Here is a 27,622-nt window from a genome sequence, read left to right as displayed (position 1 = left end):
GTTGCAGGCTCCTGTAGCTGAATTTAAGAGGGTTGTCACAAACTTGCTGTGGATCAGCCGTTCTCGGAGGTCCCCCTCTCAGCTCTGGGTCCCATTCAATTGCCTGTTGCAATGCGGCCTGGTGGCAGGAGGCTCTGTCTGATAATGAAATATAAATGTTCCCTCCATGTTTACTGAGATCATCAGCTTGACAAATAAAAAACAACACATTTTGTCGTTTTTGTGGTCACGTCCCTCCAACAAGCAGACGTTCTGTCTATGGTAAACCAAACTTAAGCTGTATCCCAGCTGTATTGTGTTTGCCTAGCAACAGAGCTGCAGTTGGACACAGAGACAAAGTTTGAATGTTTTTTAACATGTGTACCGTTACACTAGCTATTTGGTAGAGTTGAAGCATGATACTTAAGCATTGGACATCTCTTCGCTTGCCAGCACCATTAACACTTTGAAAAACAGAGACACGATGAATCCTGGGATAGGTTGGGCCAGGACTCATTTGTCGGCTGTATTTGAAGGAGACTTAGAAGGACTGAATTGAGACACTGTTATGGGCTCTGATGGAATTTCACTGAGTGGAGTGTTAGTCACAAGACTCATTTTAATGATTCAGTATCTGGGCCTCTCTCCCATGATAACACACTCTCTGTCAAACTGCTCGCTTTACTACACAAATGATACAAACTGTGATTGTGTAGAAAAAGGGCAAAGCTTGCAGAGCAGAGGTAGCTGGAGACCTTCATAGAATCTGCACGGGCATCAAACTAAGAAGGAACAAAGTCCAATAAACCCAAACCCTGAGCAAACACATTCTTCACTCCCTTTTCTTTTCAGCCCATTGTAGCGTCACTGTGACACAAACAATGTTAACAAAACTTTACAAAGCACAACAGACAAATTCCATTCACTACAACAGTGAAAAGGAAATTGTTTTATTTTTCTGTGTGGTGAAATGCTATTTTATCCTTCAGATAAAAACTACACGTGTGAGCGAAAATGTAAAACAAATAACACTGTGCTTAAAACAAAAAGAGCAAGTGAGTCAGTTTAGTGTTAACTTGAAATTAACTGAAGGTCACATGTCATACAGTCACACAGAGTACACAGTCATGTTTTGAAAAGCTTCTCATACTTCTTTTGCTCCAAAAATATTGGTCATTGAAGATATTTTAGTATATTTTTCTTTTCCTCGTTTTGAAAGGATTTGCTTTTTTAAGTCCTCAAAGTTCAGACGTTTGTTAATGGATGTGAAACTTATGTCTTTTCATTCTCAGCTCAGCTTTTTCACACTTTTAATAACAAGCAGTGAAGACAGTTTGGAAAACAAACGTTGAAATATAGGGCTGGGCGATATGGCCTAAAAGGTATATCGCGATATTCTTAGGCTATAATCGCGATACACAATATATATCTCGATATTTTGACATCCCCTCTAAATCACTGTACAAATGTTAAATTCAACCCTTTGATTACATTTGAATGCAAAAAGGGGAAAATCTAAATCAAGTTACATTTAGCAAACTTTATATTTTGAACCAGGCATCTGCACTCGTAAGCTTATAACAAATTTAAATAAATAAGGTCATGGTAGGAGTTCCTACTGTGGCCTAGTTTTCAAAGACCATTAACAAAAACAGAGCTCAAAGCAACAAAAAAGTGCATTCAACAAGAATCCTTGAGAAAGATATTTCAAAACAATATATAAATTAAAGTGGACTTTTTCTGTTTGATCATGTTTGTAACAACAGATCATTTTAAAAATGGTAAATTGAAATTAAAAACAGCATTGTGTGCAAACCACAGAGGTAGAAATCCAGACTGTGAAAACCTCGCTGAACAATAGATCATAGTCAAGTTAACACATATGAAAATGAACTAGTATAATTCAGTTTTTTATAGGGATGGTTATAAGATGACAAACCTATGATCATGTATTTAGTTATTAATCAATGGTGTCGGATCACGTATCTGTGTCGCTCCGCTCACTTTAACTCTGAGTCCTCTTTACGTCACGTCTCTTGTTGTTGTACTGAGCACAAAATATTGATGACTCATTTTTCATGATGTTTAAATGCAGCCTCATAAACCCTGGAGCGAATCAAACAGACGCTGAGTTACTTCATGTACTGATCAGGCCCTGATAACTAGAGGTGGGTGTTTATTAGTTAAAGTGAGAGCAGGTCAGAGTGGAGGAGGAAACAGGAAACAGGAAACTACAGCACGATACAAACCAACCTTCTGATCATCGAGCAGCTGTGGATCATAGAGGTAACTCTGTATTTTCACTGTTTGTTTCCACTGTTCTTCAACAAAGTCACTTACCGGCTGCTTCACGTTAACGCTCCTCTGATCTCACTGTGACGCTGTGAGTGAGGGTGGCGAGTGAGTGACACACACACACATTTCTCTTGCTCCTGGTATTTCACACGATGGCCTGATACGATGATTAAAAAAAAATGTGAGTGGAGAGAGTTAATGCCGCTCACATTCATGTTCATCATTTGTAAACTGATTTGTTCAGCATTCACAAAAAAAAAATATGAACAACACTGTCAATAACCATCTCTGAACACGAGTAAACTTGCTTGAGTTCTTCACTTTCTTTCGCTCTCTCCATGCTCGCTTCCCTCGGCGGGGGAGTGAGCTGTCTGCTGTGAGAGGGGCACTAAAAGAGAGTGAGAGAAGCAAGACTCCAAAGAGAATTTCATGCTGCTTAAAACATTCACCGAGCAGGAAGACCAGAGAGCCACAGATAGTTTTCTTTGAAAAAAATTGTATTTTAATTTGGTTTTCATTAACAAAAATGCAAAAGGTCAAACTTCACCAATCTGGGCCAGCAAAAGGTCAACCAATTAAACTAGCCTCCGGTACCCAGTGAAGACAAGTTAACATCGCCACAAAAACTCCCTCTCAACTGACACAGGGGAACATATATAGTGGCGGATCAAGCCACTCAAAACACAAAAGGGGGGGTAGAATTAGACATAAAACTACAGCCACAACATAACACCCCAGTATAAGGCCGTATAATATACTTAGGAACAATAATTAAACATAAATATCAAAAAGGAGTCAAAGATTAACAACTAAAAATCTAAATAAGCAAACAATATCCCTCCCCATGATTACAAGTGTCATGGTGCAGTCCAATTAATGTTTAAAGCCATTTCAGGTTGTCTGCTGCAGCTGGGCCTCCTTTGGATGAATGGCCAGACGACTCCAGCAGCCACCCCCAGGAACTGGTAACTCCAAGAAAACTTGATTAATTATCAGAGAAAAGAAAGATATAAATAAATGAATGAAGTGTGTTGTATGAAACCAAAATCTGTGTCCAGTTATTTATCTGTGATGTGGGTGCGTGTGCAAAGAGAAACAAACTAAGCAAATTAGGAATTAAGAAAGGTTACCACCATGTTACAGAGTTTCAGTGTGTGTGGTTGCCGGTGCGGCCATCACAGTCGCGATATAGTCATTTAATACATCTCCCATGAAAAAAAAGCTAGGATTTATCGAGTATATTTGATATATCGCCCACCCCTACGTTGAACAAGATTTTAAAAAGACCTTTTAAAGAAAACCACTGTTCCTATGGAGACTTATTCTGCTGTGAGATGTCTTTTGTTTTGCTCTTTGTTTTATTTTCTTCCCTCTGACTTCTGATTTTCAGCTAAGGTGGATGAAGGATGGAGTAGATCCAGCTCGTTTAGACAGGATCAGTTTCTAATGTGAGAAATGGTGTGACATTGAAGATGCCCCTTTCCTGCAAGGAACCAATGATTTCACAATGAAGCCCGCTTCAACACACCAAACTGCAAAATCTATTTACAAATCAGATTTGACTTTAATAGCGAGTTGAGCGACAATGATAAATGACAGTGATAATGCTTGTTCAGTTGCAGGACCTGCGTAATCACCACTTGTGAATCTGGAAAAAGCTATTCTGCACCAACCATCATTCTTTTCTACAATGATATTTTTTCATTACAAAAATTGTTTTTCATTGTTGAACTATTCATTGCTGAGTCGTGAGGGAGGCCTGTGGAGTTCAGCTCCTGCTGCTCCTGCTTACACAGTGCTGTTTGCTGGAAATGAAGCAGACAGTGAGCATCATGATGAAGCACAAAGCAACATGACGGCAGTGTTCAGCTAAGGCACGACTGGAAGGGGAAGGGACTGCACCTGAAGCTAAGTATCAGGCCTCATCACGTCAGCTGCAGGACACAGGGATGCTACAGTGTTTTATATGGCTTTAGCCACTAGTTAGCTTTTCTTTGACTTCCTCTGTACTGCTGGAGGCCATTCATGGTTCTGCTCCACCGCCACCACCTCTTGTCTTATTCTTTCTAGAGCAGGGAGAAAGAAACAGTGCTTGTTCCATCACATCACATCCATCATCCCTGTTAGTGAGCAAACTGTTCAAATTCAACCTTTTTCTGCAGTTCCCTGAAATAAGTCAGTGTGAGCGCATGGATGCAGAACAGTAGCCAGAAGGGAACCAATGTTCACACTATTATAATAAAGTCCAACAGTTAGAGCATATGATGGAGCGTTCACTCTCCTTTCAGTCTGATATCATCGAATAAAAGAGAGGAGGCAGATTACTGTCCATGTCGTTTTGTTCTGTTCAGAAAACCCCTGCAGTTTGCATTTAAAAATCCATTTTTAATGGGTTAAAAAAAATAAAAAAAATGTGTTCAGTCCTGACTTATGGATATAACAAGTCATGAGTCAAACTTATTTCAATGTTCACGTATAATGTGAAGAAAATCTCTCATAACTGACATGCAGTAAGAGCATATGGGTCTTCACAGGGAACTAAAGCTCCAACACTTCTGGCTCCTGAAGCTATGATTCCAGCAGCTTCCTAGAGAAGGGGAAGTTAACAGGGTTCAAGTGTTCGGTTCTTTTGTATTGACCTGATCATGATAACTGCCAAGTCTGGGCTTGTTCTCCCTGTCTCACACTGTTACTGTACGGATTGCACTGCACTGCTGTGGACGTGCAGTTACTGTGAGATCTGTCTTCTTTGACGGAGCCAACTGGACTAAAACTAACTGTTTTTATTTTCCTTTTCTTTCTTCTATCAGTTCATTGTTTTCTTCTATTTGTCTACCAGTGGAAATTGAGCAGTGCAGCTTCTCTGAACCAGCACATAGATTCACTTTCAGTGAAGAGAGCTGCACTGACGATTAGACTGTGACACATCACAAACATCATCTTCTGTTATATACCAAACACGGTCATTGTTCTGTGAGAAGAAACGCAGCACGAGCTTGTGTCATTATTAGAGCTGGAGTCAGTGAATAAGTCCGTTTGTCAGTGTTTCCTCCTGAAAGGCTCAAAGAGAGAATGATGGAAGTGACGGAGAGGATTACACTTGTTTACATCAAAAAACACTGGATGGTGTCAGGATTCAGAGAAATGTAGCTCTGTAGAGATGGATCTGTCTCTCTGTCCATGTCTCGCATACGGACAGAAGAAAGATGCAGAACTCTGCAGATGATTTGAGTGATTTTATTTTGACGTTTACACCTGGTTAAATATTCACACGTCAGTCAAAAGTGACTTTAGTGAATTTAGGATCAATCAGAGGAGGAAAACCTGACGAAAGGTGTCTTTGCTTTCTAGAATACATTGAGGACAAAGTCAGCTTCAGGGCTGGTTTTCAATTTAAAATATATTTCCTACATGGAATATCGAAATATTCAACACACAACTGAGTTATCTGTAAGGTCACCACGTTGCTGAATAAAACATGTGACCCACTCCCTCTCTTTCCCCTGTCTCACCAGTCTCTCTCTTCTGGGACTGAGTCACATCCACTGTGTCAGGTTGTCTTGTTAAAGTGTCACATTTTGGCCATTTACAGGTTCATACATTTAACTTAAAAGGGACAGTTTACCGAAAAATGAAAATTTGATATAGGGGTGGGTGAAGTGTTTGAGTCCACAAAACACTGCTGGCGTTTCAGGGGTAAAAACTGTAGCAGCCAGGCAGCAGCCGAATCCAATACAACTGAAGATATTAGGAACTTATCTTCAGACGTAAAACCAACAGAACAAAACAACATGCCTCCATACTGCTCCTGTGGTGTCATCCAAGTGTCCACAAGTCCCAACATTCATATTCGACTCGAAACAAGGTCACTTAGACCTTGTTTTAAAGCATTAATGTCCGCTGATAGCTTCCTACGAGGTGCATTCAGGGGCCGTCAGAAATGCTAATGTCCGCTAGCTTAGCCACTGCTGGTGGACGTTTTGAGTGAACTATTCCTTTAAAAAGGGATAGTTCACAGAAAAATGACAATTCACTCATCATCTACTCACTACTATGCCGATGTATCACAAATGTCACATCAGCTTTGTCCAAATTCAGGGGCCTCCTTTATGGGTGTGTGTGGTTTTCGAAGAGTAGGCCGGTCTTCGAAAAAACCGAACCCAAATGAGACAGTCTGGTCTCCAGAGAATTTCCATGATCAGCGTCACTAGCTCGTACCGCCCATATTGCTGTTTTAATGCCCATTGATTTGTTCCCATTTGTACCATCAGCGGATCAAGCGTTATACTTGAGCGTTTGACATCTCGCTGCTCTGGTAGGTCAGCTGGTCTACTCTTTTATTACAGGCAAGAAAATTTGAACATACTTCAGCAATGTCACATTTTCAGCCTTAGGCTTCATGCTGACCTGTGAACAGCGCTGTAGCTATGGTAACAGTGGTCATACCATACCAATTCTAGGCTGAGTCAGATATTTGATTTGTTGCTTATATTTAATAATAATTGTTTGATATCTCTCTGTCAAAGTAAAAGCTGAAGGTAGGCAAACATGTCACTTACTTACTACCGGAAAAAAACCCAGCAAAAAATATTTCTGCTACTCAAGTATGAGGAGAGTTTTCTGTGGGTGTGAAGAACTCCCTTTGCTCCAGATTCTTTCCTGCGTTTTCAGGCCTTTTACATGCACATAGAAAGCGATATGTCACACTGAAGGAAAGTAAAACCCTTAAAAAGCATAATATGGTCACTTTAACGATCCTTCACCGCCTGTTCCAGTCTTGTATTTTACCTGTGGGACAGATAGTGGCTCTTTGATCCCTCACTATTCTCATCCTGGCCTCTCCTGCTGTGACAGGCTGCTCCTTGTCCTTTGTCAGAGCCAGAGGTTGTTACAACCAGTCAGCTGCTTCCATGGGAATCTTTTCACCCACCAGCTGAGTAACCTCTGGCAGTGTAGCAGAGTGTGTAGCAGTGTAGGTGTGCAACCTTGGCAGTGGACTGTGTTGTGTTGCTCTCTCTTGGCCTCCTGCCTGCTGTGTCTCTCTTAACCTCTTTGTGGGTCACATCCACTCCTGGAGCGTCTCCTGACTCTGCCAGCACGACACATGACATTAAAACAACAGAGCCTGAGGTCACACAACCTGCGGAGACTGAACCGTGAGTCAGTGGCTAGAGACCTGTCACTGTTACTAATGCTTCATCTCAATTCAGTGTCCAATGAAAAGAAGTGTAATGTTTCATTGCAGTGAAAGGAAAGTGGATGTAGGACATATACATACAGAAATAGCTGTTAATAAACATGTCATCAGTTGTTGCGAAGACAATCACATCGATTTTCCACCAGTTCATCAATCCACAAAATAAAGACCAACAGCTCTAATCAGACAACTTGACTCATTTCCCGAGGGAATCAATGGTTACACTTCATCAGCTGGCTGCAAGTTAATGGTTTTATTGGAGCTTAGGGTCAGACCAGTGTTCTGCTGTAGATTAGCTTCAAACTGTAAAGATAAGAGTGTGCGTTCTACCCCCTGACATTATCTCTGTTAGGATGCTCTGTTTGGTGGACACCTTAACAGTGATAATGTCAAACACCAGAGAGAAATGTGTTTTCAATTCACACTGATAGCTGCTAAAAGACTGAACTGAAGCCACAGGAGAAAAACAAAACAAAAATTCACACTGCAAACGAACCAAACAGTGTTTCAGTTCCGCATTGAAACCACCTCTTTTGGAGGAATCAGATTTTGGTCCATTGGTCCAGACCTGGTCTGAGGGACCTTTCTCATCTGTTACTTTGGTTTGGACTAAACTGAAAAGTCCAAAAGTCAACAACAAACGAGGAACGATTTGCTTATCTCCTGCTGTTGAAATCAATAGTTCACATTGTCAGCATGGATACTGCATGATAAGTTGCTATTTTCCTACGTCTTCTATAGCCCAAATATCAGACCTGAGATCACTTCACTCCAAGATGCCTGCTGATCTCAATCCAATGTACTTCTGTATTGTACGTCAGGCAAAATGTGTGTGATATGGTTCTCTGCACAAACACTAAAAGTAACTCAAAGCTGTTAGAAAGGGAATCAGTTTGCAAAGGCTTCCCATCAAAATAAATATTGCGTTGCTGATGGCCTGGCACAAAGGAAAGGTGGATGTGGATAATATGATGTTAAAAAAAGAATCTTACTGTTGTCAGGTGATATTCAACATTCAGCCTGTCTGACCTGAAAGCTTATTGTAGAGTACACTAATATATTCCTTGGGCATCTTTAGCAGTTGAGATTCCATCTAAAGTATAACGTAGTTCATTTCATGCATGGATAAACTCATGCTGGAAGAAGTTACATATTGCTGCACTCTGCACCTGTTCTGCTTGCAGTTCACACAACGCCATCACAAACAAGTTAAGTGTCGTAAATGAGTCCAATGGACGTGCAGAGTGACCGATGGATTTGAACACTGACAGACCCTTCAATATCACAGATTGAGGATTAATAAGATCTGGGAAGAATCTGTGGTGTTTGAAGTTGTCCCCACACCTCAAACCCTGCCCGAATATCATCACACAACCGACCCATTTATTCAAACAGACGTAGACAAAAGTACCCAATATTCACCTGAGTAACACAAAACACCTCATTTCCATTCTATGACTGTAGGTGTTTGATTGTCTCATGTGTTTCTTTGGAGAATTACCATATAAATAGCTGCTACTGCTTATCAGCATTCATTTTTAAAAGGCCTGTGGTCAGAAAAAGAGAGTACACGAGAAAGACCAAGAGAGCTCTTATTTAAGGGTGGCAACGTCTTTTCTGTATCGGTTGTGTTGCCTCTGTCCTCATCTCTCACTTTCCTCACAAATGTACACATTTATGTCATCTGCTCATCTTATATTGTCTTTTGTTAAGAGCTCATGATGTTTTCCACCCGTTTCCTGTAATCCACATTAGCATAATAAGGTTAACGAAAACCCTTAGCACCAATATAACCCTATGGACTCTGTCAGTTAACCACAATAAATTATATTAGCACTGAAACTGTAAAATAAATTTAAGAAAATACAAAAAACGGGACATGTTTTTCACCAAATTTTCTATAAATAAAACACATGAAAACATATTAATTCACAATATTTTCTAAACCTACCAGAACATTTTTGAGCTATGTACATTTTTGGTTTTTGCACAACAGGATTTCATGCTATCTTGAAAACAGGGGCCGTGGCTTTCGGTTGCAAAAAGAATGAATGTTTTGACTGTTATAGTTTGTATTTTAAATCAATTTCATTTAAATCTAAAAAGGATCATGTAAAACAACGATCTCCCACAGCCACTCTGGGCTCGCCCGCAGGATATCAGCTTTCTTGGGGTTAACAAATTTAGAGTAGCTGAAAAGAAAACATTTAAACTACAAATTCAACATCAGAAATATCAGCACTTCTGGACCTCGGCAATCTAAGTTCAGTTCATCTTCGAGTAAAAGCAGCTGCCACCCACAGTGACATCACCCATTGGTGTGTTAACTACCTTTTCGAAGCCTTGAGTTTGGCATTTAATCAAACGCCATCTTGTTTTTTTGTCACCACTTCTGGAGGAGCAGGGGGTGGCCACCTACACCTGCGAGTTGCACTCAGCTGGTTGTAGCAGTCAAACATGCTGTATCCATAATGTATACACTGCTTTATCGTCTATTTCACTCTAAGTGGGACCATCATTTACATGTACTGATGTTATAAATCAAGAGAAAACTTTCTTGCAACCTACGGTGTCGCTCTCTGCTGGTCATTCAAGAGAACCCAAGTTTCAACTGCTTAATTTTCACCGGCTCTCAAATCTATGTAAATTTTTATATACAGTTTATGAGCAAAAGTAATTACTTGTGCCAAATTTGAAGAAATTCCTGGGGTATATTGTTTATGAGAATGTGACATACGTACACAGAGGCATGGGAGCTATGATGTTCAGCTAGGTGAGCTAATGTGGTAAACTTTGCATTTACAAATGTCAGGAAAACAGTTCTCTATTTTAGCTAAAAAATAAATCATTAATATGGTCAGTGTTTTTGGACTAATCTATATATTTTTCAAGTTTCGCTGAACTGCCATTTGTTTCCCAATTACCAGAACAAAGATACAACAACTCATACGCCACAACAAAAACAGTCTGAGGAACCCATAAACACATAACATACATCTGTGGATGTAAAATACAGAATACAATTAAATATAATAGAAAACTAGCGCAAATAGAATAAGATGTCCGGTGCTTAAAAATACAATAAAATACAAAATACAATAAAATGCAGTGGTAGTTATTGCAAAGTGTGATAAAAACTGCCTAAAATGACAGAAATATTTTTGTCGTGTATGTTTTAGTTTGGTAAAAGTCTCATCCACTAACATGGAGGAGGACTTATGAACTACACTACAGCGAGTGGCAATTTAGACACTTTGGCTTTACTTTTGGGGAGCAGTCATGTCGTCTATGCAACAGACCCACGGATTCCGGTCTCTCTTGATCTCTGTGAAATGTGACCAGACTCTTCATTAAGACTCGTTCTTCTCTCTTTACAGGTTTACAGCCACCGAACATCAGTCTACAGTGTTTTATTGGTTCTAATCAGCCTCGACCTCTACAGCGGCAGTCACACCACATCTCTCAGTTTTGATGCCTCTTGTCCACCGAAACTCAAGATGTGTATTTCATGTGGCTCAGTGCAGAATTTGACCTTCTCTCCAGGCAGAGAGGGGGGACGATTTACCAGGGACATTAAATGTCTTCACTGAGAACATCAACATGATTTAATTTTTCAAACACCGAGAACATTTGCAATATCAAAACAACACTTGTCTGGATTGCGTGTTAACACTACAAACTGTTAGTCAATGTCAGAATATTAACGATATAATAAATGTATGAATAGATAAGCAGAGGCTGATGCTGGTGTCAGTGAGTATAAAGTGGAGCTCAGTGCGGCTTTCCACAACCCAGTGGAGTGGATGATTGTGACGAGCAGCTCGGAGCTCCCAGCAGCTCTGACACATCTTCCTCCAGCTCTCACTCAAGCCGATTTAGAGGAAGAGGCATTTCATATTCCTCTTCATCTTCTTTGCTCTCTGAATATTTTCTGAAGTGCCCTGCACAACATTTGATCTACGAAACATGATTAATAAATAGGGATTGATTAAACTGGTTTATATTTCACAAGAGAGCGTGGATAAAAGAAGTAGAGAGGACCGAGCACTGATGTGGCTCTGGATTGCTGGTGAGTGAACGGGCTCTCTGTGGAGCCTCTATAATCATATTAGTGCTCAGTCCACAGGACAGGTCTCATGTAGAAACATCACTGCACACTTTAATCATTCACATGCACTGGATCTACTCAGGGGGGACTTTAAATCATTGAAATGACAAAAAATATCTTAAACATACAAATCACATTTATATAATTGATTTAAATAATGATAAAAAAAGTTATCAGTTTTCTTAGGAGGAGAACATCTTTCTTATATATAAATATGCACCATGTCACTTTATTGAACTTTTGTTGATTGGTAAATTAATCAGCGTTTCTATTCCAGACTTTTCCTCATTTACTGACGGCCATTATTTCTCATCAGGTTAGTGCAGCAGTAGTTGAGTTACAGCCCTATGCTCACTTAGCTGTGGAGGCTCAATGGACTGAACCCAGACAACATTGATTTGTAGTCACGTTCATGTTCAGCACCACATTAGTGTGAGTAGAAAGTGAGCTGTTAGAAAATTAAGCTCTTTCTTTAATTAAAATGAGGCAAGAATTTATTTATCAGAAATCAGATAAACATGTCCTCCAGTTGGAGATTAACGTTGTCCCATTACCATCTTCAGATAAATGCAGGATTTCTTTCCATATTCGCTTTACACACTATGGGACAGACTACATCTCCATTTGGATCATGTCAATAAAAGACTACGTGAGGTTTCCACGTTGACATCCTATTATAGACTATGATTTACTGTGAGAGGCAATTGTTATAACTCCATACAAGTGGTAGTGGACTGTGGATTTGGGTGAAGAATGTGTTCGTCCTGAAATCAGCCACATTGCAAAATCTGAAACAAACACAGATTAAACTCAACCACATGAAGGCAAAGTGTTGGATAAAGTAAAAAAAATGAATTAAAAAACCTGGACTCATTTTAAATTAACATTATTTTACCAAACAGTTTAAAACACGCAATACTTAACATCTCTCGATGGAGGATCAGGTTTGCATAAAAGTGTTGCATAAAACGACAAACTAAAACCTATGATACACAGATCCACGCAAATAAATATAAATACTTATCTACAAGCAAAAACATGTCAAATAAAAGTTAAACCAAAAACTAATGGCATTAGCAGTCTAGTGCTCTACATAAACAGGCCTGCAAGAGATTCCAACAGAAGTATTATGTAAATCAAAACCTTTTTACCTCTCATGGTATGAGTGTATATTATAATACAAGCCTGCTCCACTGAAGCAGCATTTTTCACTCACTTAATCAGTCCCAATAAACAAGGCCTTGGATTTTTTTTCTTTTTAAGTTGTGGCTTAGCTGGTGTTGGCTTTACGAGGTATTTGTCAAATCTCAGGCTAATTAATGTCGGATCAAAGTGTGGCTGTTATAAGAGATCTTAGTGAAAGTTTTTTATGAACATTATTTTAAGCACTTCCCTGATGTCCTTACACAACACATCTCCACGTGTGGGCTCTTGTCTCCCTGCACAATAAATCCCTGTATGGACTTTGATTAACTGTTTTTAAATGTTCCTGTCTCTAAAAATGACTATCAGTAAAGGTGGAGCAGCCCAGTAGTCAAAAAATCCCTCAAAAAATGTCTTTCTGAATATTAACCATGTGTTCATTCATAAGCGAATGTATCGTAACGGCAACCCATCGTTACAGAGACACAGATTCACTGAGTTTGGCAAGTGTGTACATGTTTGTGTTCATGGGAGCATTTGTCAGGGTGGACTCTGTGCTCTATCGCCACTCTAATCCAAGATGCATGGGTAGAAATCTAATGAGGACATGAATAGATTCCCACAGAGGATAATGCACTGACTCATACACAGAGCGCATATCTCAAAAGTGGCTAATGTAGCCTAATCTAAATTTTTATGGGAGAAAGCAGACTGAGAAATTCAAACTATGGCTTCACACTCAGTACACTCACACACACCAAGTGTGGTTTAATAATCCTTATCACAATCACAGTGATCCTGGAGGAGACAGATCAAGAGCTACAGTCAGTAAAAGTTATTAAAATCATCAGCCTCCCATCAGTTTGCATCGACAGAGGAATCAGTTAAATCCCATCGAGTTCACTATACCCTTGTTCTGATTGGACTGCATTTGAAGTAAATTCGACATTGGCAGATACAAAACTATACCCATAGAGAAATGAACTAGACGAGAGGAAACATTTTATGTCGTGCAAGAAGGAGGAAAAGATGGAGTGAGAGCGAGGAAGAGCGTCTCTAAACTGCAGGCCTCCAGCTTTGTGTCTCCATGGTGTTTGGCTGAAGAGTGAATGTGGCAGCTCATATTTGCTCATATCAACGAGACAGAAACCAGAGGAGACCAAACAAAACCAAAAAGAAATCTCAAAAAACCAACAGCCAATTGTGACCAACACTACGGCCAGTCTCTATCTATCTATTTGGCCTTTATATTCCTTTCGGAACATAGGCCATTGATGAATTGTTTCCACCCTCGTCTGTCTTGAGCCATCCTCTCCAGCTGTTTCCACGTCAGCCCCTTCTTCTTGAATTCCTGCTCTGTGCTCCTTCTCCAGGTGTTTTTGGGTCGTCCTCTACCCCGTTTGCCTTGTGGGTTCCATGTCAGTGCCTGTTTTGTTATTGCTGTTGTGTTTCTTCGTAGTGTGTGTCCAATCCAGCTCCATTTTCTCCTTAACAGCTGTATATCTACTGTTTCTTGTTTTGTGCATTCCCACAGGTTGATGTTGCTAATTGTGTTGGGCCAGAAGACTCCTAGGATGCGTCTTAGGCAGTGGTTTATGAAGGTTTGCAGTTTGTTCGTGATGTTAGTGGTGGTTCTCCAGGTTTCGGAGCCATAGAGCAGCACGGTTTTAACGTTGGAGTTGAAGATTTGAAGCTTCGTCTTGAGAGATTTTTTTTACTTTTCCAAATTTTGTTTAAGATGTTGAATGTTGTTCTTGCTTTCCAAATTCTTGTCTTCACGTCCTCCTCTGTCCCACCATCAACAGCTATCACACTTCCCAGGTAGGTGAATTTGTCAACATCTTCCAGCGTCTGGTCCCCGATGGTTATTGGGTCCATGTTCTTGGTGTTTATCCGCATTACTTTGGTTTTTGGTCCATTTATTTTGAGTCCAAGTCCAGCTGCAGTTTTTCCTAGCAGTTTGGATTTGTCCTGCATCTGTTGGTGGCTATGGGAGAGTAGTGCGATGTCATCCGCAAAGTCGAGGTCCTCCAGATGTTCTGTCAGACTCCACTGGATGCCAGTCCTTTTATTGTGGGTTGATTGTACCATGATCCAGTCAATGCACAGAAGGAAGAGGAAAGGGGAAAGCAGGCAGCCCTGTTTCACGCCGGTGAGCACTTTGAATTTTTCTTGTGCGCATCCCTGGAAGAGTACGTTGCATTGCATGTCCCAGTACATGTTCTTAATGATGTTGATATACTTTGGGGGGATTCCATAGTGTGCCATGACTTTCCATAGCATTTCATGGTCTACACTGTCAAATGCCTTTTCAAAGTCTATGAAATTGACATAAACAGATGTTTGCCATTCTATGGACTGCTCAATAATGATCCTGAGGCTAGCAATTTGGTCACTGCATGATCTTTCATTCCTGAAACCAGCTTGGTTTTCTCTCAGTTCATCATCAACCCCCTTACGCAGTCTCTCCAAGATGATGCGGCTGAATACTTTGCCTGGTGTTGATAACAACATGATCCCTCAGTAGCTGTTGCAATCCCTGAGGTTTCCTTTCTTTGGTATGACAGAAATGAGCCCGTCCTTCCAGTCTGTTGGTATGTTTCCTTCTTCAATCCATATGGTCTTTATTAGCTGGTGGAGCATGGTGGTTGAGGTGTCAAGATCCGCTTGTAGAGCCTCTGATGGGATGTCATCTGGCCCTGCTGCTTTGCCACGTCGCAATGCCTTGATGGCCTTCCTCACCTCAGATCTTGTTGGGGGGGCACAGTTGATGTCAAGCGTGTGCGTGGCTGGTGGGATCTCTACCTTTTGGGCAGGGGGCTGTCTGTTGAGCAGCTCCCTAAAGTGTTCTGTCCACCTTTGATGTTGTTCTTCCTTGGTGGTGAGGAGTCGTCCCTGTTTGTCCCTGATCTGAGTGTTTGTCTGCCTAAACTTTCCAGCTAGTTTCTTGGTGGTCATGTAGAGTTCTTTGAGGTTGTTTTTTCCAGCTGCTTCCTCTGCTTCCTGTGCCAAATTCTCGATGTAGTTCCGCTTGTCACATTTTGCACTTTTCTTCACCTCTTTATTTGCCGTATCATATTCTTTGTGAGCTGCTGCCTTTTTTGCTCGGGTTTTGCTTTTGTTTAGTGTGTCTTTTTTTGCCCTCCTTTCTTCAATTTTCTTCTGTGTGTTTGTTGATAACCAAGGTTTATGTTTTTTGTTTTTCTCCCCACTACTTCTAGGCATGCCTCCTTCTATATGTTTTTCAGGTTGTTCCAGTGCTCTTCCACTGATTTGTGCTCTTCTTCTTGCAGGGCTTGGAACCTGTAAGGTGGTCTGGTACAGTTCAGTTGTTCCTATGTCCTGGAAGAGCTGGATGTTGAACTTTGTTCTTGTGTTGATGGGGTTGTTGCATCGCTTCAGCTTGAGCTGGAGTTTTGCAGCCAGTAGGTGGTGGTCTGACCCAGCGTCTGCCCCCCTCTTCACACGGACATCTAGGAGAGAGCGCCTGAACTTCCTGTTTATACATATGTGGTCGATTTGGTTTTCGGTAGTGTGGTCAGGTGACATCCAGGTGGCTTTGTGGATGGGTTTATGAGGAAAGACTGTCCCACCTATGACCAGATTGTAATCAGCACAGATGTCTGCAAATCTCTCGCCGTTTTCGTTCATGCAGCCGATTCCATGTTTCCCCATTACCAGTTGGTATCCACTGTTGTTGTTTCCCACCTTTGCGTTCATGTCGCCCATAAGTAGAGTGATGTCTTTTTCTTTCCTGGCCTGGAGTAGCTGTTGTAGTTGGTTATAGAAAATGTCCTTTGTTTCCTCCTCAGTGTTGTTGGTGGGTGCATAAGTGTTGGAGTGCATATGAGTTGGAGGTTGATTCTTTTATGGGTAGTTTGGAATCTTGCAGTAATTAACCTGCAATGAATGGGCTCCCAGCTGATGAGGGCCCTCTGTGCTTCTTTGGAGAGCATAAAAGCCACTCCCTCTGTGTGTGGTGCTTTATCATCTGGGTGTCCAGAATAGAGCATGGACTCGCCACTGGCCAGTTTCACCTCTCCCGTCTGGAGCCATCTGGTTTCGCACAAACCGAGGATAGAGATCTTGAATCTCCTCATCTCACTTGCTATGACTGATGTCTTTCCTGCTGTGTACATGGTCCTGATGTTCCAGGTTGCAATGTTAGTAGGTTGCCTGGGAGATAGAAGATTCTGACGCACCCTCTCCGTATGGTTTTCGAAATGCGTCTTCATTTCCTCTTCAGCCTGTATAGTTGGAGAGTCTTCATCTCCCAGGTTGCCGGGTTTCTTTTTCTTCATCAATGTTTCTGTAATCATTTTTATCCACTTCGCAGGTGATTGGCCTATGAGCTTCACCAGTGCCCTATTGGTCAGCATTACCTGCTTCCACCTCTCACGACAAGGACGTTAGGGTTGGACTTTGAGAGACTACGGCCAGTGACAACACATATTACCTGTGGTGGTGTTGTTGTGTGTCAAATATATAATACATTAAAGCTTCACAATAACCTTGGTAGTACACCCACTTGAGAGAGTGGGAGAATGGGGCTCCTCACCTCTGTGCATTGTGTAATTGACCAGTAGTAACAGCTCAAATTTCCAGAATCCAGTCAAGTAAGTTCAAGAGTAATGCTTAGCTGTAGATATGTTAAGTCATTTAAAACCAGTGTTTATCTCCATTATTCATTTGATTTTATGCATTGGTTTCATGTACAAAGTAGATATTTAAATCCAATATAAACAACATTTGTCTGACTTTTGGTTTTTGCTGTATTTTCCTCCCTTGCAGTTTGTGGTTTATAAAAAAATGAATGAGGAAATACTCAATTCCACAGCAATTTAATAAAAAGTAAGCATCGATGTTATGGCTGCTTCAAGCTGGAAATAAAGGCAGTGCATTCACTTCTTTGACAACAGCTGTGTTACATTACTCTGCCTTTGTATTCCAATTTCAAAACTCCTCTGTGAATTCATGGTGTTATCATCTGAATGTGGGAGAGGATTTAGCCAAAATAAATTATATAGGCACACAAAAACCTCAGAAACACTGAACAATATCCAAACGCAGCAGATTGTTCAGTCATTTGGTTGCGAAAACACAAACACACAAGGATTTCACTGAAGCACCTCACACTATTATTAGGTGCCCTGAAGGCAAACTGAGATGTACACACAACACACTTTTAGGAACACAACATACTCACAATGCGTGCACACAGTTGACCTAATACTATAAGATGGTGTGTATCACATCCGAACCGCTCTGTTGATCCGTGCCTTCTGTCAGAACTCAGTGAGATCTGATAAACAAACACTCCTCTTCTCACACACCACACGTGTGTTTTCTAAGGAAGCTGCTTCTATGGAAAACTCCCATTATGAGGAAAACCACAGAAGATGAACTGAATATCATATTTCAACATGGAGCCATTGTATTCCAGTGCAAATTGTTTGTCTTCAAGGGTTAAATATTCTCAGGATGTTTGCAGGATTATGCTAATTGTTTTCTCTGAGATCCCCTCTAGTTATTGTTGGTGTTCCATGGCGATAGAGTGGCTCTGTCCTTTGCTTCAAATTATATATAAAGAGTAAAGAGCAGAATTTTGACAGTAAAGTTGGATTTTAATCATGAAACATGTTTCAGAAGTTTCACCATCCCCTTTGGCTCTAAAGGCCCCTCACGGTGACAGCTGTCAACACAGGAATGTAGAGTTTGAGGCGGCTGTGGCTCAGGAGGTGGGCGGGTCATCCTCTTACCAGAGGGCCGGTGGTTCAATTACTGTCCACCCCATTCTGCTTTATGTGGCCATCAAGACCAGAAAAGCAAATACAGTCCATTTAAAATGTACAGTGGTTGTTTCCACATTGCAAAGACTGTGACTGAAAGATTTCCATGTCAGTCTCAAAATCAGTCTTTCCTTTTTATTTCGAGTACAGAGCTCCCACTGTGATAATGGTTTGTATGTAACTGTGAGAAAAAGAAATACAAAAATACATCTACAGTTGACTGTTGATTGATTTTGTTTTTTCTCTTCTGGGCCCTGGGGGATTTTCCCTGCTCAGATGATGACTTGATATCCAAAACAATCCGCACCAATTATGCATTTACATATATGTTATTTGCTATTTGTATTATACTGCATGCAAAGTTCTCCTACTGCCCCTGAATGACACAGGCACTGACAACCTCAGGCTCCAATCCACACAGTGGCAACAGGTTTGGCATATAGCGAAAGATGGATAAAGAGCAACAGGCAAGACAGAGGACTAAGCTGTCTCTAAATTAGGTGGCCGCATCCTTCAGAGGACCCGGTCTGAGCAGCCTACGTTGGCTGCATCCTCCAACGGCCGCGAAATCTGCGTCAGCCAAACCACATGAGACTGAGTCTGGTCTTCCTATTGCATCACCAGCTTGTCCCGGCCTCACAGCTGTCGCCTAGCAACACAGTTACGGACAACAACGTTCTGCTGTTGATTAAAAAAGTTGAAAAGATTTTTTTTTCTTTCAAGCCGTTTGGTTCAGTACTTTCGTTTTATTGCGGCCATTGCCTCTCTAAAAAACTGTTTGTCACTGAAGCGCAATGAATCATGGGATATGTTGGGCCGGTGGAGCCTCTGTTGCTCGGGGGGTGGATTTTTCAGGAGCATTGGAATCGGGACAGTCTAGTCTCGCTGCAATTTGTCTCCAAATGCAGCTTCAGAGGGATGTGGCCTCTCGAATTGAGACACAGGTAAAGAGCGAGAGACCGTGAGGGACTGACAGCGTAAGCACAGACACAGCAGGGAAACACAGAGAGTAAACCGAACTGTGGAGTGAACCCTCGGCAGGACACGCAGACCAGAGGACGAGCCGCCACCGGTGTCTGAAGCTCAGCAGCCAGTGTCTGTTCAGCTTGTTCATCCCTGATTTCCTGCATTTCCTTTTCTTTACAGGCTCCACCTCCCCCTAGGTGGCATTTTGAAATTGTTCTCATCTTCTTAGTATTCATATTTTTTAAAGGTTTTAAATAGCACCAGTATTGGGGGCTTTTAAGTTGGCTGAACTGCCACACATATTAACCACCCTCTGTTCTTCCCTATAGATCTGCAGGATGCGCTGACTTTACAAAAACTAACTTGTTTGCTCACAAATGAGCGTGATTCAGGGTCTTTCACAAAGTACTGAGGCACTTGACCCACAAAACTCGGAGAATGACCCTTTGTCTTTTGTTTGGAGGCAGCTCTCTCTCAGAATCGGAGGATCAGTTTCTCTGCCCTGAGCCTTCAGCTTCTCTGTGATGCTGTAAACCAAACCCTTGACTTTTTCTATTCAAACTATCAAATCGCTGCGAGGAAAGGATGTAGTATGTACCCCCACAGAAACAGCAGCAGCAACTAGAAGATGTCAAATAACAGAGAGTGATCCAGATCAGACTACAATTTACACTAGGGTTTCCAAAAACTGAAAAATAATATAGAAAAAAGATTAGGTTTTTTTAGAGATAAAGAAACAAAAAAATATTATCCCCTATTATTAATATTTAATAATTTTTAAGATCATCCTGGAGGAAGTTTGTGGCTTTTCAGCAGTATTAATTGCCGCAGACATTACAATATTCTGCACACATAAACACAGTTCATGTATTTTTTTCCTTTAATGTGTCTCTGTGCCCTTGTCTAGTTATGAGCTTCCTAACCTGCTGCCTCTGAATACAACTCTGTCCAAAGCGAGCAGACCTCCACAGGGTGGATCTTTTCTTCAACCTCAGCCGTGTATTTATCTCCGCTCTTCCTTCCTCCTGTACTGAATCCGTAAACTCCACAAAATACGCAGCAAATTTATGGCCAATTTCCTGATCCTCACTGCCTTTGCTGACCCACATCAGGACAGTGCTTTGCTCCGGTTCGCTGTTGGTATTTTCACAGAAAAACAGTGGGAGCTGGAAAATAAAGACTATCTTCGGTGCCTGGCATGACGTTAGGAGGAGCATTTGGATGTTTCATTGTTTGAAATGGCTGAAAGATGCTGTGGACCGTCATTAAACTAGAGATGCCTGTATCTTTTCAAAAGTCAAGACTAAATATGATGAAACTATTTCAGCAGAGAGACAAATCGATTGAAGATCCCCAATAGTATCTTTTACTGTTTCCATCTTTCTCACAGTCCCAGTGAAGGAAATGTGCAAAGCAGCTACTCATGAAAACTACACAGTGTCATTTGTCCTTATTAAGTGAATTTAAACCCTCAGAGGAGGAAGTCTTGTTCCCCGATGAGGAAATATGAAGATCAAAGTTTGAAGGCAGCTCTTTGAAGAGTAGAGTTCCTGTGAAATCTCGTGAAAAAAAACCCAGCTTTCGTGTGGTTTCAGTTGCAGAGGAGATGATTTATTTTTCTTTTAATAACAGGAAACACTCGGTTGTTAGTGTCAATCTACTGACAGAAATAAACTGAGTTGCACCAGAATGATTCTAGAACCAACGCATACAATTTAATGAGCAGACAAGGTTCAGGTACAATTGATTTAAAAATAATACGAGGACACTGTAAATCAGTTTCATTTTGTCCTCAGAAAGGAGGTGATTAGGTAAGACAAGAAAAGATGGAGTTATATGATCCACCAGCACATCCTTATATAACTCACAGTACAGGCTCATTGACATCTGGAGGTTTTCACTTACTCTCCAGCTCCTGAGTCTGATTCTCTGACAGCTACAAGACGTGAGACTCACTGAAGCACAGCCTCTACAGCACATCAGCTGTTTAAAGCTGCAGCCAGAAGAAGGAAGACAGGGACACAATGGAAATAATGCTCTCAGGTCCACGAAAGGGATAATTCACGTTTCTGTCAGTGTCACAAACACAATTCTTTGATCCTCTCCATGGACTGTGGTACATACGTGCATTTGTTCACAAGCTGAAGGAAAAGAAACCGGCAAACTCAGAAGCCAAAGAACCATGTTGACTGAAAATGTTACAGGATCTTACACAAATATGATGCATACTTTTATTTGTTCTGACAATCAGAGATTAACAAAGCAAAATAAAGAGGAAGAGCATCGGAGGCACGATACATACCCTACACAGGCACGGTATATGGTATATACAGTGCCTTGCATAAGTATTCACCCCCCTTGGACTTTTTCCCATTATGTACTGTTACTAACTGGAATTCAAATAGACTTAAATAAACTTTTTCCCGTTTGATCAACAAAACATGCATAGTACTTTGGAGGTGCAAAATAAATTTTATTGTGACACAAACAATAATGAGAACAAAAAAGTTGACATCTGTTGGGTGCATAAGTATTCACCCCCCTGTGTCAATACTTGGTAGAACCCCCTTTCGCTGCAATTACAGCTGCAAGTCTTTTGGGGTATGTCTCTACCAGCTTTGCACATCTAGAGATGGAAAGGTTTGTCCATTCTTCTTGGCAAAAAAGATGAAGCTCAGTCAGATTGGATGGAGACCGTCTGTGAACCGCAATCTTCAAGTCTTGCCATAGATTCTCTATTGGATTGAGGTCTGGGCTTTGACTGGGCCATTTTAAGACATTAACATTCTTTAATCCAAACCATTCCTTTGTAGCTCTGGCTGTATGTTTAGGGTAATTGTCCTGCTGGAAGATGAACCTCCGCCCCAGTCTCAAGTCTTTTGCAGACTGCATCAGATTTTCTTCAAGGATTTCCCTGTATTTGGCTCCATCCATCTTTCCCTCTATTCTGACCAGTTTCCCTGTACCTGCTGAAGAGAAGCATCCCCACAGCATGATGCTACCACCACCATGTTTCACTGTTGGGATGGTGTGCTCAGGGTGATGGGCAGTGTTGGGTTTTCGCCACACATAGCGTTTTGCATTGAGGCCAAAAAGTTCAATTTTGGTCTCATCTGACCAGAGCACCTTCTTCCACATGTTTGCTGTGTCTCCCACATGGCTTCTGGCAAACTCCAAACGGGATTTTTTATGGATCCCTTTCAACAATGGCTTTCTTCTTGCCCCTCTTCCATAAAGGCCAGATTTGTGGAGTAGACGACTAATAGTTGTCCTGTGGACAGATTCTCCCACCTCAGCTGTGGATCTCTGCAACTCCTCCAGAGTAACCATGGGCCTCCTGGTTGCTTCTCTGATTAATTTTCTCCTTGTCCGACTCTTCAGTTTGGGTGGACGGCCTCCTCTTGGTAGGTTTGCGGTTGTGCCATATTCTTTCCATTTTCTTATGATGGATTTTATGGTGCTCAGAGAGATGTTCAAAGCTCTGGATATTTTTTTATAACCTAACCCTGCTTCATATTTCTCCACAACTTTATCCCTGACCTGTTTGGTGAGCTCCTTGGTCTTCATGATGCTGTTTGTTCAGTAATGATCTCCAACAAACTCTGAGTCCGTCACAGAACAGGTGTATTTATACTGAGATTAAATTGCAGACAGGTGGACCCTATTTACTAATTATGTGACTTGCAAATGTGACTTGTGAATGCAATTGGTCGCACCAGATCTTTGTTAGGGGTTTCACAGTAAAGGGGGTGAATACATATGCACTCAACACTTTTCAGATTTTTATTTGTAAATAATTGTGAAATCCATGTAATATTTCCCCCCACTTCCAAATGATGCACTATTTTGTGTTGGTCCATTACATAAACTCACGATGAAATAAATTTTAATCTGTGGTTATACCATGACAAAATGTAGAAAAGTCCAAAGGGGGTGAATACTTATGCAAGGCACTGTATCTATAAACACTATATATGTATATCATATTTGTCCCACAAGAGTTTGATTATAATGAAAGATTTCCCAAAACATAACATTTCTAATTTAGTGCTTTGTGCAATTGCTTTAGTGTAGAGCTGTTAATACTCTGCTGTCACTGCCGCCCGTTAAAACCATAATGGTTTTACCGCCCTCTGCAGGAAGGCAGGATTCTGAATGTGCGCGTCTTCTACCTGCCTCAATGACCAATCAGCTCCAGATGTTATTCATCCAGAAAAAGCCTCCAGATTATTTACCAGGTCAACATCTGACCTGCCTCTTTTTGCAAACGAGCAAAAGCCGGTCCGATATGCACCATATCATAAGTCCAGTTTATTATGGTGCGTTCACATGAAACACTGTTCCTGCACAGTGTAACCGGTTCAATTCCAGGTGTTGCCGGAGTAACGTGGCAATGACATAGATTCAATTCTCCACATTGTAAGTATGAGTACCTTAAAATGATTTTAAAGCCATTATGTGAAGATATAAAGTCCTCAAATATCACCGAACTCTTCAGCTCTGAGGAGCTCTGTGAAGTACATACATGTTGAGTCTGATCCCTGACACACTAATGTTACAACAACATACACTCTGCCATGATCCAGCCTATGGAAAACAACCTGAAAAGTAGCAGGGTCGAAGGTTTCCATCCGACCAGGTTATTGGTTAAAAAAAAAAACGTGTTATTCACTGTTACAAACCGTCCGACACACACACATAAGCTGCAGAGCTGTAGAAGATGGAGAAGACTGCAGCCAGAAGGAGGAAGCAGAAGCAGCTGCTGAATCCCAAATGTGTTGGAGCTCTAAGTGACAGCTCTCATCCTCTCTGGATCAGGGACTCATCTCCCAGCAACGAGGCTCATCAGCAGACGCCACAGTTCACTGACTGATCACATGACCGAAGTCAACTGATGTTTACTGACCAAGACGGCTGTGTGATGATCGGACGGAAGGATGTGAGCGTTCAGTTTCTAGGAGTTACCCGGGATCAGAGAACGGAGGCAGTCAGATGAGAAATCTTGTTTAAACATTACTTTAAAATTCTGAACAGGCAGCGAGCTCAACGTGAGCTGAATGAAAAGAAGGCGCGTGGGCGAGGGGAGCGAGGGGAAGAGAGTGAGGAAAGTTTACAGTACTAAGTCATTGTGAGAGGAGAGTTAAGCAGACAATTTATCAACATCTGCTTCTTGATGAAACACCAGTGGTAACAATACATTTATAGATTTGGCACAAGAGTAGCTCGTAGAATGGTAGAACAATGGGCGGAGGCTGGAGAGCATCATTTACCGATGTCTAATAACAAATGGAAGAAAAACAGAAGAGGTTTTTCCCACATGAACCTAATTTCAACTTATCTCACTCATCAGTTTTCCCTCTTCCTGCATCCTGTGTCTCTCTTCACATCCTCCCCCCTCTCACGCAGCCTCCCACACTCCCTCTCCTCCTCCCCATCTGGCACCTCACACCATCCAGGCAGCCTGCCAGCATCAGAGCAGCGTTAAAGTGAATCCAATATGCTCGGTCACGGCGTTCGCGGGTCCCAGGTATGGTGTGTTCCTGAGAGACAATTGATTCAACTCTCAGCTCCCTGGAATGGACCAAATCAGCTCTATTAGTCGAGTGAAAGGATCTGTGAGGTCAGACCGTGTCAATGAAAAGCAGACGAGATTCAGCCGAGGCTAAATAAGACTGACAGGCTCCAGGAAAATCTAGCAATTACTTGATTTTCTTGTTTTGGTGAGTGGAGTTTTTTTTGTGTACTTATCCACGTAACATTAGTGTTATCTACAGTGCTGTAAGAAGATTAACACTACAGTTAACTGGGAGTTCCCTAAAAGTTTCTGTTGGTGGATTTTATTGGGCTTGTTTGATGCCAGTGGACCAAGTAAGTCTAGTATGTATAGACCCACCATCTTACCCATCCATCCATTCTCTTAAGCACTCATCCTTTGTGGGGTCGCAGCCAATCCAAGCTGACATTGGGCGAGAGGCTAGGTACACGTCACCATCTTAACCATTAGAAGAAAAAACTGATGCAGATGGCGTAACCAGCTGATGACTGGCACTTGACCAAAGCAGGTGAAGTATGCCTGAGCCTCTTACGTTGTTGGCAGATTTGAGGTGGTTGACCAGCAGACTTCTGTTTTCCATAGCAAGTAAGGTTTGTGACAAGGGTGTGGGTACCAGACTCTAGTGCCAATCAGGCACGTGGCCCTCCGTCCAAATCATAACACAGATTGTCTGCGCCTCATTTTGGTGCCTGAGCTGCGTCCTGAGCTCTGGCACCAGGCAACATTAGCCAACAGCTGGCTGTATTTCAAACAGAGGGATTCCAGCGCTTGGAGGTGCAGCAAATGTTTGAATGCAATTCCTTCTGAAGGGAGGAACTCGACTAACTTAATGAAGCCGTGTGGTGCAGGATGCATTTGAAATAGAGTGCGGCTTGGGCCTCATTGTTCTGTCTAGACCCGTCTGAACCCGAGAGAAACAGAACCGAGCCCCTGCCCGAACCCAACAGGCATTTAAAGCTTCTGTCCAAACCTGACTTGGCCTGTCGCATCCCGACTCAGGACAGGTATCCACGCTCTACTTTGAAAGCAGACGGGTGCTCCGTGTTGGACTTTTTGTGTGACCTCATGACAGCACATCAGCCAGCAGCGTGGGCGTCCCAGTCCCTGGCGGTGGGGACACAATTTGTGACGAGTTTGGAGCTGGAGTACTCTGCTGGAATAAGCACTGAAACTGTTATTTAGTGGTAAATTATAGTAGTTGGGTTAGGTTTTATTTATAATGTGATTTTGTTACATTTGTATATTAAGGTGATAGTAATAATTAGTTTATACTTTAAACTGTTATCAGATAATGTGTTTAATTTCACCTCCCAAGCCTGAATAAAAAGCTTTTCTTATCGTTGCCCTTCGTTTTGTGCTATTATTAAGAATAACGTACCGGTTCTGGCACCATATGGGCTCGGTTACCACTTTAAAAAGTATCGATTTGTGCAACGTTACCCCAAAAAACCCAAACGATACCCAATCCCAGATGTTGGTGGATCAAACAAGACAGAGGCTGAAACCTGGACATGACACCATCTCAACCATTTTAAGCAAAAGCTGGTGCAGATGACATGGCCATTCGATGACTGGCACTTGACCAACTCAGGTGAGGCGGTTGACCAGGAGCCCCTTTCCCCCCGAAAGGACAGCAAGTAAGGTTTAATATGACAACTAAATGTCAGCCAGTACTAATGAAATGACAAAGCTGCCAGCTGCCAGAGGAGCCTTCAGCCTCCACAGCTCTCCTCTCCACGGGATGACAGACTGCTGCTAAATGAGGCTCTTACAAAATGCAACAGATTATTGTCTGGCTGTCACTTACCTGCTCTTCACATTTAAACAGTGCCTTAATGTAATCTGAACTGCTCAGTAGCACTCGTTCCTGCACTGCTCCTCACACACACACATGAAGTTTAATGTTGCACCTCAGCTGAGCTCTGTTCAAACATTTTGACATTTCAGGCACGATGCGCAACAGCCTGAACTCGTGGAGCCAATCATTAACCCGAGCCTGATCCACAGCCACTGCCAGGTAATCAGGTGATCAATACTCCCCCCCCCCCCAAAACAAAATCACACGGACTTCCAGATGCATTATGCAACACATGCATCCTCGCCTCTGTTCAAATCGCCCTGACATCTCTAATACATTGATGAAAGCAGTCGATGCTTGCCTTGAAATCCGAAGAGGAAAGCGACGCTGGGGATCCAAACGCTGTAAATCCAGAAGTAATGCATGGCTGTCCTTTTTTTAAATAGTTCAGCGCTGATCCGGGTGGAAGCTCGGTGGTCTCCTGACGAGGGTCTCTGTCTGTCCCCGGGTAAAACCTTGACCTCGCAGCTAAAGACCTCTCCTCGGGAAATAATGTCTCAAAGTGACGCGTCTCAGCAGCAGCAGGAGCAGTCGACGAGGACGCGCACCAGGTGCTGGAGAAGCAAACGCTGGACTCCTCCATGCGGCGCATAGTTTGGCCTGGCCTGCCACCTAGTGGTCACACATAAAAATGGACGATTTTAACTCGAGGCGTTGACTCTGTTAATAAATCCATTTTAATCAAAGGTGTCATGGAGATTATCTGTCAATAGATACATCTCTATAGAGCAGA

The 27,622-nt window shown here is 41.9% G+C and overlaps 1 protein-coding gene across 1 annotated transcript in view; it reads right to left on the bottom strand.

Annotated features, from left to right (window-relative positions):
• lsamp (limbic system associated membrane protein) overlaps positions 1–27,405 on the bottom strand; it is a 607,348-nt gene extending 579,943 nt beyond the window's left edge. Inside the window, exon 1 of the mRNA XM_034604932.1 lies at positions 27,191–27,405. Within this exon, the coding sequence (XP_034460823.1) occupies positions 27,191–27,254 (64 nt within the window). The 5' untranslated portion in view covers positions 27,255–27,405. The remainder of the gene's footprint in view (positions 1–27,190) is intronic.
• Between the last annotated feature and the right edge of the window lie 217 nt (positions 27,406–27,622).

The sequence above is a fragment of the Hippoglossus hippoglossus genome, chromosome 13 (genome assembly GCF_009819705.1).
Source record: "Hippoglossus hippoglossus isolate fHipHip1 chromosome 13, fHipHip1.pri, whole genome shotgun sequence".
In the NCBI taxonomy this organism is placed as follows: domain Eukaryota; kingdom Metazoa; phylum Chordata; class Actinopteri; order Pleuronectiformes; family Pleuronectidae; genus Hippoglossus; species Hippoglossus hippoglossus.
This window is presented reverse-complemented; position numbering and strand designations above follow the sequence as displayed.